Source organism: Anser cygnoides, chromosome 1 (genome assembly GCF_040182565.1).
Source record: "Anser cygnoides isolate HZ-2024a breed goose chromosome 1, Taihu_goose_T2T_genome, whole genome shotgun sequence".
NCBI lineage: Eukaryota > Metazoa > Chordata > Aves > Anseriformes > Anatidae > Anser > Anser cygnoides.
Window position 1 is genome coordinate 127,766,635 of NC_089873.1, and position 15,304 is coordinate 127,781,938.

At 44.3% G+C, this 15,304-nt stretch overlaps 2 protein-coding genes across 13 annotated transcripts in view; one reads left to right on the forward strand and one right to left on the reverse strand.

The window, feature by feature from the left end:
• The first annotated feature begins 3,042 nt into the window (after window positions 1-3,042).
• KLHL34 (kelch like family member 34) lies at window positions 3,043-13,384 on the forward strand. Of its 3 annotated transcripts, none has more exons than XM_066980989.1 (3): window positions 3,043-6,669; window positions 9,055-9,158; window positions 9,555-13,384. In XM_066980989.1, exon 1 carries the CDS (start codon window positions 3,764-3,766, stop codon window positions 5,549-5,551), a length of 1,788 nt encoding a protein of 595 aa, XP_066837090.1. In that variant the 5' UTR covers window positions 3,043-3,763; the 3' UTR covers window positions 5,552-6,669; window positions 9,055-9,158; window positions 9,555-13,384. The 3 variants fall into 3 exon arrangements, with proteins under 3 accessions (XP_066837090.1, XP_066837098.1, XP_066837083.1); XM_066980997.1 differs by having other exon boundaries at window positions 13,151-13,384; XM_066980982.1 differs by having other exon boundaries at window positions 9,055-13,384.
• CNKSR2 (connector enhancer of kinase suppressor of Ras 2) overlaps window positions 6,735-15,304 on the reverse strand; it is a 219,597-nt gene continuing 211,027 nt past the window's right edge. For 9 of the 10 annotated variants that reach the window (XM_048066777.2, XM_066980934.1, XM_048066773.2 and 6 more), the window contains 2 exons: window positions 12,381-12,577; window positions 6,735-9,248 (listed from right to left, as the gene is read on the reverse strand). In XM_048066777.2, coding sequence (XP_047922734.1) covers window positions 9,033-9,248; window positions 12,381-12,577 — 413 coding nt within the window. In that variant the 3' untranslated portion in view covers window positions 6,735-9,032. The remainder of the gene's footprint in view (window positions 9,249-12,380; window positions 12,578-15,304) is intronic. The other variant, XM_066980952.1, reaches the window with a different exon arrangement.

Below are 15,304 nucleotides of genomic sequence, written 5' to 3' on the forward strand. Positions count from 1 at the left end.
ATTCTCACATCAGTGTAGCCAGTGCTAGCCTAACACTGAAAAAAAAATAAAAAATAAACCACAGAGAAATCTACATGGCTACAAGCCACATAGACGTCTTAGCAGACATCTCCATGCAGTAAGTTTTTTCTGGGATCCCTACTCTGACCCCTGATCACACTACACCCCTCTCTTCCCAGAGGGAGCTGAAGGCTTGCACTCAGCCCAGGTTTCTTGCCAGCATTGTCCCTGGCTGCAGACCCCTCCTATGTAGTACACGGATGAATTCACAGTGTCAGAGTGCTTGCAAGCTCCTATGACAGGCTCAGGGATGCACAGCTCCATGATGATTTTCTGCTCCCAGGCAGCCAACCTGCCCTAGGCACACCTCCGCCTGCTGCACACAGACGGTGCAAAGGAGGTGTATAACTACCCGCATCCCCAGTCTCCCTCTGCCAAAATGGAAACCTCATGGCCCTGCCTCACCCTAGCTGTCAAACTTTCTCCTGTGCTTTTATACACAGACACTATCTTGCCATATATTGCTTTTAGCTGCAAGAAAATTTCTCCCTCATGTCCCTTAGTATTTTGTTCTTATGGACTGCGTTTCCAGGCTAAACATCCTTGGGTTTAAATAGATGGGGTGACCCAAATACAATTGTGTATGATTATTCAAGGATGAAGTACAGACTCCAGTCCAATTATTTTTACAGGACAACTTAAATCAATATTGTCCTTCTCAGTAGCAGTTTCTAGAAAGCCTATATTCTACAGCATCCCTATTCCATTTGTCATTTGGCTTACTTTTGCTATATGTGTTGATGCAGCACATTGTCAAGCATCTGAACCATTTGCTGTGCTGTCCTTTGGACCACACTGATTTCTTCTGGTACAAAGTGTAGCTTAGAAACCCTCCACTGTGGATTTTTGCAACGAATGTTTCGCAGCAAGCCACTTGTTACTAATGATCCTAATTTTACTTGTACAACTTTTCGATAACCTTTACTCAAAAAGTAATTGGGAAAATTTACAATGGTAATTGAAGTGTTTACTAACTGATGGCCTACTTGTGAGATTAAATGGAATACAGCATTGTAATTCAGGAAACTTTCCAGCCTTTTATAGGAGGAAAAAAGACTACGAGAGTAGAAGCCAACATTTTTTTGCAGTGCACCCCCGGAATATTTGTTATTGCAGACTATCTGCTGCAGTACAGCAATGATTTCAACATAAAATATACTCAAAGTCTGAAGTCTAAATCTAATTTAAAGCCTAAGTGATGCTCATGATTAAAAATGTATTATCTATTCCCAGCAAATCATACATCACTGAAACACTAATGTTTCCCTAATTTTAAGCAGCATCTAGTAAGTCAAAAATTAGATCTGATCCTCCAAATTATGGATGAGAAAAATAAGATCGTGGCTTGACTGCATCCCACTGAGTACTAGGTGGTTTTCTGAGATTCATAAGTTAGCTGTTCAGTCACTGTCTGCTCTTTTGCTAATGGACATTAAATATTCTTCCAAAGGTGCAGGAGATCTGATCTGCTGCCTGGAGATAATTTGTCTGTTGTCTAAAGGAGGGCTCCCAATTAGACAAAGCCAGCTGCCTAAAAGTGGAGCAGGGAGAAGCCTCATTTTGACAGCGATAATCTTTTTTTGTCATTCCAGAGCAGGGGACGGGAAAGGGTTTGACTTTATTTCAATTATAACTGAAAGAAAAAAACCTCCAGTCAGATAAACAACTTCATAAGGATCGTGATTCTCACTGTTTCCATTAGCCAGCTTGCCATAAAGATGAAGGAGGTCTGAGAGGGAATCACACAGCAAATCTGCATGCAATTACAGGAGCTGCTTATCTGGCATGGGTGTTAAATCAGGCCCCGGTTAAATCAGCGCTGGCTCTGTTGGCAGTGCACCACCTTCGGCTGACACTCGACTGATGTGAACTACTGTCAGCATTGCACTACTGAGAGGTAAAACCAGTTCAGTCAGTGCTTTGTCGCGCCTGGAGCATGACAAAGCGTGGAGGGTGATGGAGGTGTCTGGACTCTCCTTTGTGCAAAATGGGAATAGCGGCAAACCAGAAGCTTGGCCTCAGCCGCACAGCTTTGCTAGCAACGTCTGAAATGCTTCGGAGGGGTCCGACATGGACACAGGCAAGTCCACTGGAAAAGAGAGAGAAGGCGTCCCTTTCCTACACCATACCCAGTGTCCGTATATGTCATTTTGCTAGCAAGGGGGATTATTTTATTAACAAGATCCTGATTTATGGTCTACAACGTGATGATAGAAAGTGAGTTTAAGCAGGAAATGAATTTTCAGATGTATGCAGCAATGAAGAACAACATTTTTAGAATCATCCCCCACAAACTGAGTGTGTGTACGTATCAGTCTGCTTGCCAACAGTTTCTGCTCACTAGAAGAGCAGCACGGCATACATGGTCTGCACTGGGATCCAGTCAGCTCCCAAACACCCCTCGATTACAGGAATGAACCAGAAATCACATAAACAAATATAAACATACGCAGTAAAAAAAGTTTTACCTTTGGCTTCAGCAAAAGGTGAAAGAAAATGAAAAGAAAGCTGTAAGAGATCAGAATGTGTAGCCTGCTCCGAGCTACTATTCCTGGTAGAAATTAGATCCTGAAAGGCCTAGGTGAAAATTGGAGATAATCCCTGTATACGTGCTTCTAATTGGGACAAGCTGAGAGCAAGCAAGATGAAGGAGTCAGCTACGGCCCCTCCGCAGGGTTTGTTCCCAGCAAGCACACGAGGACACAGTTATGCAAAGCCTCTTCTATAAACAGCGCTGTGTTTGCTCTGGCAGAAGCGGTGCTCTATTTCAGTCCCCACCACGCAGAGGCGTTACCCTTGTGCTTCCCATCCCGGCACCCCAGGCCTGCTGCTCTGGCCGTGGCCCCGCGGTCTGCTCTTGCCCATGCCCGCGCTGTCGCCCCAGGCCCAGGCCTGTGCCCAGCCCCTTGGCGGCCATTTCCTGGCGGGGGGGCCCCGGGGGCGCCGCCTGAAGCTATTCTGGTAGCTGTGAGCCCCGCCGGTGTCATGTGAACCAAAGGGCCCAGAAATGCATGTCAAATTGGGCCAGTGACTAACTGTGATATTTTGGTTGTCTCAGCGCCTCCCGGGCAAAGATTTATTGTCCGAGAAAACCTTCACGTAATAATCCCCGGGTGCTGACCTGCTCTTCAGCAGAGTGAGTGTGAAAAGACGATGAAAAGGGGGCTGCTGTGCTGGGCACGGTGAGGTCTAAACTTATCTGAAGCTGAAACACAAACAAGGGAGGAGAAACGCATCTGCTTCTGCCCAGAGCCATGCGCTGGCAGCCAGAGAGGAGCTATTTGAGCTGCCTGAGGAGCAAGGAGGGTCGAGGGCGACGGCTGAGCAGACACAAAGTGCCACTGATTGGGATTGTCATCTAGCTCCCTCATCTGTCACCTGATGGCCAGCCAAGCAAGCGCTCAGCCATGGACCATTCATCCCTGCACAAGCAACAGAGGCGAGAAAAGTAAGCACCCTGTGGCTGTTACGACATTCAGCTGTTTTTTCTATAAAGGAATGCATTGAATTCACTACAAATCTACTAACTACTCCCCTATGCCGGGCAAGAGACTGACTTTTTTTTTTTTTTGGTTGGGCTTTTCTCTAACAGCTGGAGGTCTGGTGGGCATTCATTCAATGGCTGTTGAGTAGGGCAGCTGTTTCACTATCTAATTGCACTTTAACTTTAATAACTCAAGTGGAAAGCATTGCATTACCTACCATGAGCTACTTCCTCTCCTACTGCAAAGCGCACTGCACTGCCGTGCTCTCCCAGTACCAGACCCTGAGATCAGAGGGCTTTCTGTGTGATATTTTGCTGAAAGTGAAGGAAAACGAGTTTCCTGCACACAAGTCCTTATTGGCATGCTCCAGTGATTATTTCCGAGCAATGTTCAAAAGTTACACCCAGGAGTCTAAAGCCAATGTGATTCAGCTGCAAGTCGTTTCTCCCACTGGTCTCCAGCATGTCCTGGATTTCATTTACACTTCTTTGCTGCCCCTTTCCTTTGAAAGCCTGGAGGAGACCTTGGAAGCTGCAAGCTACTTGCAAGTGACAGATGCTATTGGCTTGTGCAATCAATACTTAGTTAACAACCTTACCTTGGAAAACTGCTGCTTCTCCGCCAATGTCGCCAGGAGGTTCTACCTGCCAGATGCCCTAGTCGCAACAGAAAAATACATTGTCAACAATCTCTGGAAGCTGCTGGACGTGGATTTGGCAGGACTACTTGAGTTGAACTTCAGGACTTTGCTAGCGGTGGTGGAATCCCCAGATCTCCCCATGGTGCAGGAAACCCGCCTGTTGAATCTTGTGCTGCTGTGGCTGAAGCAGGATAAATCCAGGCTGACTCATGGAAGCAGCCTTTTGGAGCACATTAGATATGGTCTCATCCCAGTGGAAGAGCTGAGAAAAACCTACACGCAGTCAGAAGTGCCCCTCACTGCAGGTATTAAGTGCCTGATCATTAAAGCAATAAATTACCATACATCTGCTTTCAAACAGCCCATCCTGCAGGATAAATCCACCACGCTGAGGAACCAGAAAACTCGGATCATTCTGCTGGGGGGAGGGACGGCAAGTGATGGGCTCGTCACTGAGGTGGTGGCCTTTGACGTTTACAATCACAAATGGAGACCTCTTACACAGGTGCAGGACAGGGTGCAGAACCACAGCGTGTGTGTGGTGGGGAATTTCCTCTATGTTTTGGGTGGGGAAATAGAGAGTGGCACTCCAGGTGATGCTGAGAGGGACAAGATATTATCGGTTACGAACAAGGTCCATCGCTACGATCCAAGGTTTAACACATGGACCCAAATCACAGGCATGCTGGAAAAGAGATGCCAGTTTTCCTGCTGTGTCCTAGGCAATGATATCTTTGCAATTGGTGGACGGGGTGAGAATGGGTCTCTGCATTCATCTGTGGAAGTCTACAACATCAGCAGGGACAGATGGACAAAGGCCAGGGAATTGCCATGCAAGATACATGGCCATGCCAGTGCTGTTTGCAAGAGTATTATATACATCTCAGGTGGCAAATATGCAGACCCAGCCAGCACGAGCAAAGACGTTTATTCTCTGAGTTCTCTTGAGGGGCAGTGGATGAAACAAGCCCCCATGAGCATAGCTCGGTTTGGGCATCAGATGGCAACAATCAGAGAAGCCGTATTCACATTTTTAGGTTTATATGAACCATTCTCTGAAATAGAAAGGTACGACCCAGATCAAAACCAGTGGACTCGTTTAAGGCCACTGATCTATGACCGATTTTGCTATGGCCTGGCAGTGGTAGAGGAAACGGCTCTTCTTATTGGGGGAAAGAAATGGCAAGACTCGCGGGAAGTCCCCACGCAAGACGTGGTTGGCTACGATATCGACAACGATGGCTGGGAGGAGATCTGCAAAGCCCCCCTGCCCTGGAGTGGGCTGCAGTGTGCAGTGCTGCAGCTCACAGAAGTGGCCGATGAACGGGACAGTGACACTCTGCAAAAGAGGCCACTGAACTGCTGAGCTAAGGTGTTGCGGAATAATAATCCCAGGAGAAGAGCAAGCAGGGCAACCCTGGAGAAAGAGAAGAAAATTGCAATTGCACTGGATGTGACAGAGTGGATGTTCTGCTTTGATAAGCAAGATGCTGGGTGGAACCAGGCAAGAAAGTCTGGGTGCAGCCTGGGAAAAGGTGCTGTGATTCATAAAGCTGAAAGCCAGCCTCACAGGGGAAGGATGCAGCAAGTCGCAGGTTTGAAGGAGATGAGCTAGGATCATAAACCTGGACTTTTATTTGAAGAATAATACCTAAACAGCAATTAACAGCTGTTGCAAGTCAGATTTTTCAAAGGTTAAAAAGATATAATCCATTTTTTCTGTTTTCTTAATCAGAGATAATTTTCCCAGTTGGTAAGTGCTATCAAATTGCTGTGCTATGGCTAAGCAAAATGAAAGTGAGATGTATAAAGACTAGAAAATTGATGCCTATGAGAACTAATAACAAGTAGTGCCAAGGAAAAGGTATTATTTGATACGCTACATACTAGGCAAGAGTGCCTTAGCTAACCAGCATGAAATTAGTGGACAGAAACCATGGATTTTTTTAAATTTAGCCTCAGTTATGGTCATATGTTAAAACAGTGATTGTTTCATAGAAGCCACTTCTCTCTGAGTGGCTTTTGTTGTAGCATGCCTTTCAGATGCTTATTTTGTATTATTTTAAAAACACATACTCCTGGTATGGTACCTTTCTTTTGTATCCAAACTTTGTGTTAGTTTAGATGGCTAAAGCTGAATGGGTATACTTTCTGTAAGACCCTATAAGACATGTTTCAGGAGCTGCTGTATCTAATCCCCCTGGCACTTACCTCAATAGCATACATTGCTTTATCATGCCAGGTCATAACGGTAAACTTGTTCAGTGTTGAACTGGTGCATGAGAGAACCCCGCAGTCAAAAAAGGTTTATTTTTATCAGAGTGCGAAGGGGAGGAAGGCAATGGAAGGCTGCCAGCAGTCTTTATTCAGTGTCTGCCTACATCCAAACCAGCAATGGCCTTACTTTTTTTTTGGCCATGTTGGCAGAGTTTGAAGACACAGATTGTGGAAGAACTTGAAGGCACGCTGATCCCTGAAATGCAGGTAAAATAGTCAGATGCCACAGAATTGCTTTTGTATGCAGTAAATCGAAACTTGAATCACAGGCATTCATTTAAAAGCTAAATTTATTGTACTTCATTTTACAGAGTTCCCTTTCTAGGCTGAGAGTTAATACAATAAAAATATATATAGAAGAACATTTAATAGTCTTAAAAGAAGGCAGCACAATGGATAGGACACATGTTCTTTGTGACTAGACTAGCTTAAAAACTGTAATGTTTAATTTTCACCTTTAAAGCAATCAAGCTGACTTTACTAATGTAAAGTGCAGGCAGAATAGCTGTTGCATAGCAACAGATCTAAGTCTCCTGAACTGCCTTGGTTTTGACAAGGAATCAACTACACAATGTGCATATACATCCATCAGATATAAAGAGTTTTTATATGAATATATTTACTTTTGGTCCAGTAAAACAATAGCAAGAGAATCTAAATGCTTGGAACAATAGCACAACCCATTTCATGTCAAGCATTTTTGAAGAGAAATGTACAAAACCTCACAAATTTAATATACAAGTCAGTACCCATGCAGTAAATAAATGTCCAGTTTATACAAACAATATTCTTCTAAATGGTACAAATATTACACTGGATCCAGAATTCTATACAAATGTTAATATGTGATTTGTCATCCATATCGACTTGAATATAGGATTACTGAAAATGGGCTACAGAAAGGCCACTGTTCTGTACAGTTGTGCAAAATCTGCAAAACATTTGCAATCCAAATGCAATAAAGTAACAAGAAAGAGCAAGGAATAAAAAGAAAAAGAGAGAAAAAAAATCTGTCCGTTATTTCCTTCATCCTGTCATGGATATAACTACCAGGAAATATCAGAGCTCATAAAGTTTTAAGTACATTCACTGAGCTGTACAAGCAATAGTCTAAAGTTGTTTAAGCGTACAACTCACTGTAAAAAGAATAAAGGAGGCTGTCCCCTTTCACATGAGCATTATTAAGCCATATCATGTGTCCTAACTTATGCAGCAAAACACTGAAAAGCAGCACAAATGTTTTGTCATGCTCTGATCACTTTTTGAAAACAAGTCCATGACGAGTAAATAGATGATTTAAGATTTACCTCCCACTTTCCTATTGCAGGCAGGTGCCTAGCTCTAATGAGATATTTCTGCCCACGTTCACTGGTTGTCTCCAGCACATCTCAACTCTCCTGGAAGTTTAAAACACTTCAGCTAGCTTGCAAACTCAGCAGAACCCGGAGACATGCCTTCCCATTCAAAGACAGAACAGAGGCTTTTTGAGTTCTCAGTCATTTTTCAGGTTTTGTGCTCATATCTGTTCCCATTACACATTTTCCCCAAGTACAATATTATGGCCAAATCTCACAGCTCAGAAAACATATAGGAGAGTACTTGAAAAATTGTATTAATTGCTTTTCTATTGTAGGAATTTTCAAAGCCTCTCAGGTTCAGAGCAGTTCGTTGGGAACCTTTTACTCTGCTGCTTTTCTGGGCAAGAGAAACACTGTTACCAAGGATGTTCAAAGTCTATCTTTTCTCTTTTGCAAAATCTGCACATTATACCATTACCTTCAGTACAAAAGCAGCATAAATGACAGTACCATGACTAATTAAAACAAAGAAACAAACAAACAAAAAAACCAAACAAACAACAACAAAAACCCACAACCAGATGTGATTAAGAAACAAGTAACACATAATTTGGTCTTAGAATATAAACCAGCATCCCTTTGCACTGATGGTAAACCTCAGCAACAGGCTTTTAAAAAGCACAAAGAAATAAGAGCTAACTGTTTGAGACTTAAATTTACATTAGTCATTTTGTCTGCTGATTTTCACCTTTTTATGTGTTTGACAAAACTGAAACAAAACCACTGCATTACACTTTTTCCCTGTTATGTAAGAAAACTCCTAGAGTTTCTCATTAAATAGATTATTATTATTTTTTTTAATTCTCCCATCACCAAAATAGTACCTGCACTCCAAAAATGCAATGCATTACTGGAATTATATAATATAAAATATCATTGTAAAAGCGACCTTCGATAACAAAACCTTTAGCTTGTAGAACTTCCTCTGTGAAGTCCACAGTCTTCCAAAAATGCTTTTAAATACTTTTCTTTAATAGGTAAAGATCACGTTCTTTATTTCACAGAAGGTAAACACAAGCAGAGCGTTGGTAGCGTATAAAATGTACAAATCCTCATTAAAGACATGGTATCGTTGACCATTGAGGGTTTACTTCACACAGCTGAGTAACAGTAAAATATAATTTACTAGAGCTCCCACAGATTGATATAAAAACTACTCTATGCACTTAAGTAAAGGCCTGGAGTGTAGCAAGTGGACTAAAAGAGGGCCCCTTATACATGCGTTTCAATGTAGGAGTGCGTGTGCGCTAAGGAGGCTAGAAGTGCATCGACCTCGGACGAGCCGTTAACAGAGTCCCGTGGGGTGCTGCTGTGACAGATGTCCCAGAAGATATCGAGGTACATTTGCTTCCATTCTTGAAAGTCTCTAGACGTCAGGTCTGGATTATCCAGAACTTTGTCGATAATGGCTACTTCTCCTTCCCTGGCCTGTGAGGGAAGAGAGACGAGCAGAGTCAGAGCGGGCGATGAGCAGGCTGCGCGGGTGAGACGGGAGCGGAGGCAGGCCGTGGAGGTCTGGGAAGCAGGGAGCTGCCTGGCTGTCATGAGACTGCCCACAAGCAGCAGCCCCTCCTGCTGGGTGTTGTTCATCACCCTGTGGGGATGGAGCTTCCCCCGCCTTGTCCCTCTTCCCCAGAAACGTCCCCTGTCCCTCTTCCCCCCCCTCGCCCCATGTTCAGCTCGTGCGAGAAGCAAGCCCCGCGCTGTTTACTACGAGCTGCCTTTGTTTCTCAGGATCAGTTTCGTGCTGCTGAGTGCCATCTGTTTGCTCTTCTTGATCAGCATGAGAAATACCGTGTTTGTGCGTGGGATGCGGACAGATGGCCTCTCGCCGCCAGCAGAGCTAAGCCTTTCTTACCAGCCGTGTCTTGGGGACATTTGAGCGCTATGCTGCAAACGCCTGTGCAGGGAGGCATTACCTTGGTAACTCATCCTCACCAGCACTCCAGTATACATGATGGGCTGGCTGGCTGCTACCTCCTCCTACCACTGCGGTGGCAAACAGAAGGCAGAAACGGGTAAAGCCTTACACAGCTGCTGGCACATCCTTACCCATCGCGGGGGCAGGGGATGTGGCTGTATCCTAATTGCTGGCTGGTGATTAGTTTATCGATAGATGACAGGCAGCCAGCATGGGTGAGATTAAGCCTCAGATACACACGAAGCCACTTGCAGTTGTTGCAAGCAGTGGAAGCTGGATGCACCATCCTTGAGCCTGGGAAGCACAGGAAGCATGCAGGCTTCCAGCACTTCTCCTCTGTGTAGACATGGTACGGTCACCAGCAGCCTCCCCTCTATCCTCCATACCACATGGGTTTCATGGTGCTCATTGCTTACTGGCATTTGCCATGTTCATACTATAAGTATGATAAATCTTTCTGGGGAGCATGTTAAAGGGAAAATTAAGTGGTGCCAGCCCACATTGGTGGGAGAGGATCAGAAAGGTAAGAGAAGTCACCAATAAGTAGTATGTAGAAAGGTATTTTTCATGCTTTGCAATCAGTAGCTAATTAATGCTACACGCTAGAATATTAATTTTCAGAAATGGAGGTACAGCTGAGGCTGACCAGTGAAAGTGAAATTTTGGGATCTCCTCGTTACCAAATATCTGCAGGAACTACCAGAATGTGCTTCTCGCAGATCGTGACCTGTACCCACCACATAGCACTGCCAGTCAGATGGCTCAAACTTGCTGTCAGGAGAATGGTTTTGTGGTTATGTCATGGCAAAGAGAGCAGAGAGGTCTCTCCATTGAGGACTTGGGTGAAGGAACAGAGAGGATGGATAGTAAGATCTAGAAGCAATTTGGAGGGCTGTACCAGATTACTAATAGTGGATTAATTCAAGGAGAGTTCAGAACACCAAACCTGATGGGCTGGTGCAAATGGATGCATTCAGGAAGGAGAACCCAATAGCACTGATAAAAAGGAGGAATAATTGATTTAAGTAACAACAGTAGCTCCTGGTAGATACTACTACCAGTAGCATAGCAGTGGTGGAGCTAGAAACTCTTAGTGTGTTACCATCACTCACGTGCTACTCTGGACAGTTGCCATATGCAAGAAACAGCAATTATCTGTCTTTGGTACTTGTTGGCATTGCATTGCCAGTTATTTGTGTCACTCTTGTCCAAACAAAAATGGTGACTGATTTAGAAATTATGTCTTGCGGGAAGAGATTTGTGTTTGATTGGTCTAAAAGAAAGCGGTCCCAGAGAAGCATGAAAACAGGCATCTGCTGGGTCAAAGGGATGAGCTGCTTTTGGAAGTCCCTGGAGGAAATCAATTCAGTCTGTAGGAAACCATTGGCATAATGTAGCTCAGGTATCAATAAATGCTAACAAGAAAGGCAATTAAGCATGGCAACGAGCTGCTGATACTGAACCTCTAGGTTGTGTAATTCCTGAAAGTATCGTGAACTGTTTGCTTGTTTGTTTGTTTGTTTTTTAAGTTTCATGCCAACATCTCTTGCACACTTTTGGTATGAGTGATCCCACCATGGTGCAAAAGCACAGGTACTGTGTGAACCTCCTGCCTGCTCTAAACATCTGAGATTACTGTGATTTTGTCTCCGTTTCTCATGTTATATAAGTCACATGGAAAGCACAGACTTTTTCTGCCACCCTCCAAACCTGTAAAGTCTCACATACCCAGATACTTTCAGTTGCCTTCAATGAGATGATACAGTGCAAAAAGTTAAGCATGTGTAAGATATTTTTTTTTCAGGATGGGAGCCCCACAGCATGAAAATAATATTGCTTAAGTGCTTCTCTAGGTGATGGAAAACTAAATTAATTAATGTTGATAAAACCCTCTTTGATGAAAGCTGTTACAAAATCCACTGTACAATTATCTAGTGACTTAAAATGTGGTAATTTAATATAGTTAACAGGGTCCCTGGGGAAATCCAGCATATTGTTTGCTGAAATCTCTAACAGTACAGATTTGAAACTGCTGTAACAAATAAGGAAGCTGACAGGGTTGTTAAATTAGCTGTGGTACACTTACAATAATGATAAAAATCTTCAAATCTATCATTACCACTATCTATTTATTTAATCAGTCCTACTGATTAAATACAATGATCCTACCAGTCTATGCCGAAACCAAGCACACTGTTCATTCCCAGGCAAGCTCAGCAATCAAGAAATAATCAAATGTTTTAAAAGGTACTGCTCCCTTCTGAAGGGCTGACTTTGCTTCACTTTAGACTTTGGCAAATGCAGAGCAAATGTGTTTTGATAAATGAAAATGTTCAGGGACAAAAAAAAAGATTAAGGTCTCCTCTTATAATTTGGTGTCAAATGATGTTATACTAGCTAGAGGAGGAGCAGCTCACTGAGATTTTATCTGTGCACAAATAAAAACCGATCCTCTCACTTTGACTACTCTCTCAATGCACATCTTTGTCTGCTGTGAGAACAGCAGTTACCCATGTCTTCCTTGCTTGTTTCACACACCACATTCAGCCTGGACTCCAGCCACACACAATTAATCTGTATTCAGATACAATACAGTCAGGTCCAACCCTCAGGCCGGACTTTCCTCCCTGTTATCTCACCTTTAAAGTGCTTTTCAGAATTCGCAGCTGGTGTAGTTTTTCATTGACTACTGGATCACTACATCTCTTTATAAAAGATTTCTTATACTCCAGCTTAGTGGAAATCCGTCGGTCTCCTAAAGGAGACAGGCTGGCCTGCTCCAAGGCTCTGTACAAATCCTGCAAGGAGTCTGCTGCTTTTTCTTCTATAGTTTCAACTGTAATGAGGAAGGGGGAAGAAGAGGAGGAAAAAATAGAGAAAGGATCAGTGTATCATTAACATGATTATACGACGATCTACCCAAGCCCTTTGCAAAATGTTTAACAGGCTTAACCAGACCATAAGGAGAGTATTTCACACCTCCTAAGTTTCAAGAAGTGAAGAGAAAGTGCCAGTGAAGTGCCATGACGAGCTGAGCTGAGTGGTGACCAGGAGGTACCATGGCAGCCCTGGGGGAGCAGCCAGATCCATCCCTGCTGCCCCTCGCACACCAACACTCCTGTGCACACAACAGCCGGCCACTGCCTGTGCACAACCTTCTGTACAGATCCAGAGCCCTCTGGACACTCCCACCCAGTCTTGGCTTTCGTAATTGCGTGAGTTTTCCCGGCCCGATGTGCCTTGCCTAATGTTTGGTTTCAAGCATTACTTTTATCCGGTGACTGACCCCACACAGCCATTTCCACTGGCTGAAAGCTCAGCACATGGTGAGGTACCCTCATCCCACATGTTGCGAACCTCAGCATCCTCAGGTGTTTAGAGGTGTGTTTGTTTGTTTGTTTTTATGTAGCACAAACAGGGAGGATAGCTATTGTTTAAAAGAGACATTGCTATACCGTGAACACATGCCCACCAGGAGCTACGTGAAGCAACCTCCTGTTCAAGCCCATACCATGCAGCACAGCAACTACTCACCTCAGGCTCAAGCAAGAACTCCAGAGATCAAGATCTCCACACCCCATCACAAAAAAGTGTTTGCTTTTGTATAGATCTTTACACAATTAAAGAATTTAATGGTCAGCAACTAGTCTTGATAGATCTCTCATCAGTTTATTTCTTTGCCCTTTTCTGGAGGGCTGTTTTTAAAGCAATCTTTTTTTTGTTTTTAAGAGATACAGACATGAAGAAGGGTTAAAAGCCTTTTATTGATGGAGGTGTTTTGGGTCTATACAGAGCTGTTGGGTTCCCTCAGTTGATATATATTCGCTCATTAAATCGTCCTGTCATGTGGTACACTGCTTGGAAAACTGAATTCATCACTACATGGCCAAGCAGAACTTGAAGAAAAATATAAACGAGATGCAGCTCTTTCTTGTCAATTTCTTTCTTATTAAGACTTCTAATGTGCTAAAGGGCAAAGCATTCAGTAGCCAAATACTTGGTAAAAATTCTCCGTAATCTTGATTTTTATGCGTTCTTTAAAATTCTCTGCAGCAATGAGAGATTGGGTGTTTGGGGTATTTCTATCAATTATCTCTCAACATTGGATTCTACTAGTCTGAAGCTGGGGAATGGGAGAGATTTTCTAAAAGGCAAAAAGAAAAAAACACCGACATCTAACAGGAGTATTTTACATCTGCTTCCCTCCTATTCTCCCTTGCTACACAAAGCAAAAAAGATCCTTCCTCATGTTTCTTCTTCAGCAGCATAACTGCTTTGTTTCCTCAGGGGTTAATACAGGAAAAGTCTGCTGAAGGAGTGAGCCAGTGCTTTGACTCCATGTCACTGTAATTTATTCTGCTAGGGTGAGCTAGAGCCTGGACCAGCAACCAGCCACCACATCCAGGCTTGCCACTGAAAACCCGCGGCATCCCGAAACATGAAAGGTCCCCACCATGGCCACGGACAAAGCTTGGGTTCAACCCAGAGGATGCACCCGGAGTGACAGGTGCCTACAGTGAACCTGGGAGGCAGCACGGCCCCTGTAGTTTCAATGCCAGGTGGCAGGGCTAGCGCAGGCCTCTCTGACTGTGCCACCAGCGCTGGCCGGTGCTCCTGGGGCTCACCCCTCACCCTCTCAGGCACGCAGCCCGCTGCAGCTCAGTGTGGGTGCAGGAGGGGCTGCGGACGAGTGGTGGGACCAGCTCCAGGACTGCATGGGAAGATGCAGAGCACTACTGGGACACAACATGGGCAGCATTAGGCCACAGCCTGGCTGTCCTCGAGCAGCACCGGCTGGCAGGTCTTTGAAACGCATCAGTGCATCGCCTCCACCCGGCTGGGGCTGCCTCCCCCAGACGCTGTCACTGCTGTGCTGTAGTTATGGGAGGCATGTGGAAGAGGGAACTGTATCTGGTAGGAAGGCAAGAGCAGGGAAGACAAAGAGCAGGTCCCTTCCTTGAAGTGCCTCACTGTTGATGACACTCAGAACCACAAGCAGGACAAGAGGCCGCTGCTTTCCACCCACGGCTGGGGGCGAGGGCGGCACATGTCACACTAACACATCCCAAGCACTTGAGGTTTTCCAGAGAAACACTGAAAGCGATGGTACTTACACTCTCAATGGCTGGAGTAGGCACTCAGTAGGCGGGAATGCAATTACACACAAATCTCCCCTCCCTCACCCTTCTGCTAAAGGCTTTGATTGATTTCCTGTGGGCGTTGGTGCAAACCTTGGTGCCATAAAGGATCTGAGATACTTGATGAGATATAAAGCTGTGCTATAAAAATATATATAAATGTAATTTAAAAAAAAGGGGGAATTTTCATGCAAGTGATATATTATTACAGTAAGGCTGTCTTTTTAAGGAAAAATAAGGCCTCAGGTAATGCCTTCTTTATGTAGAAAACATGGCCTAATGGGATTTGCAGATGACCTCAGAAGAGCAGCCAATACAGCAGGTTGCAATTCACCCTCACTTGGCTGCTGAGTCATGGGCTGCACCTCCCTGGCCACCTCGTTCCTCTGAATACACCGTCAGGTGCTCGTTTCCACATACTGACA

Bases quoted from the DNA above. Each gene is read 5' to 3' on its own strand.
- KLHL34 (XM_066980982.1), top strand. From the start codon at position 3,764: ATGAGCTACTTCCTCTCCTACTGCAAAGCGCACTGCACTGCCGTGCTC.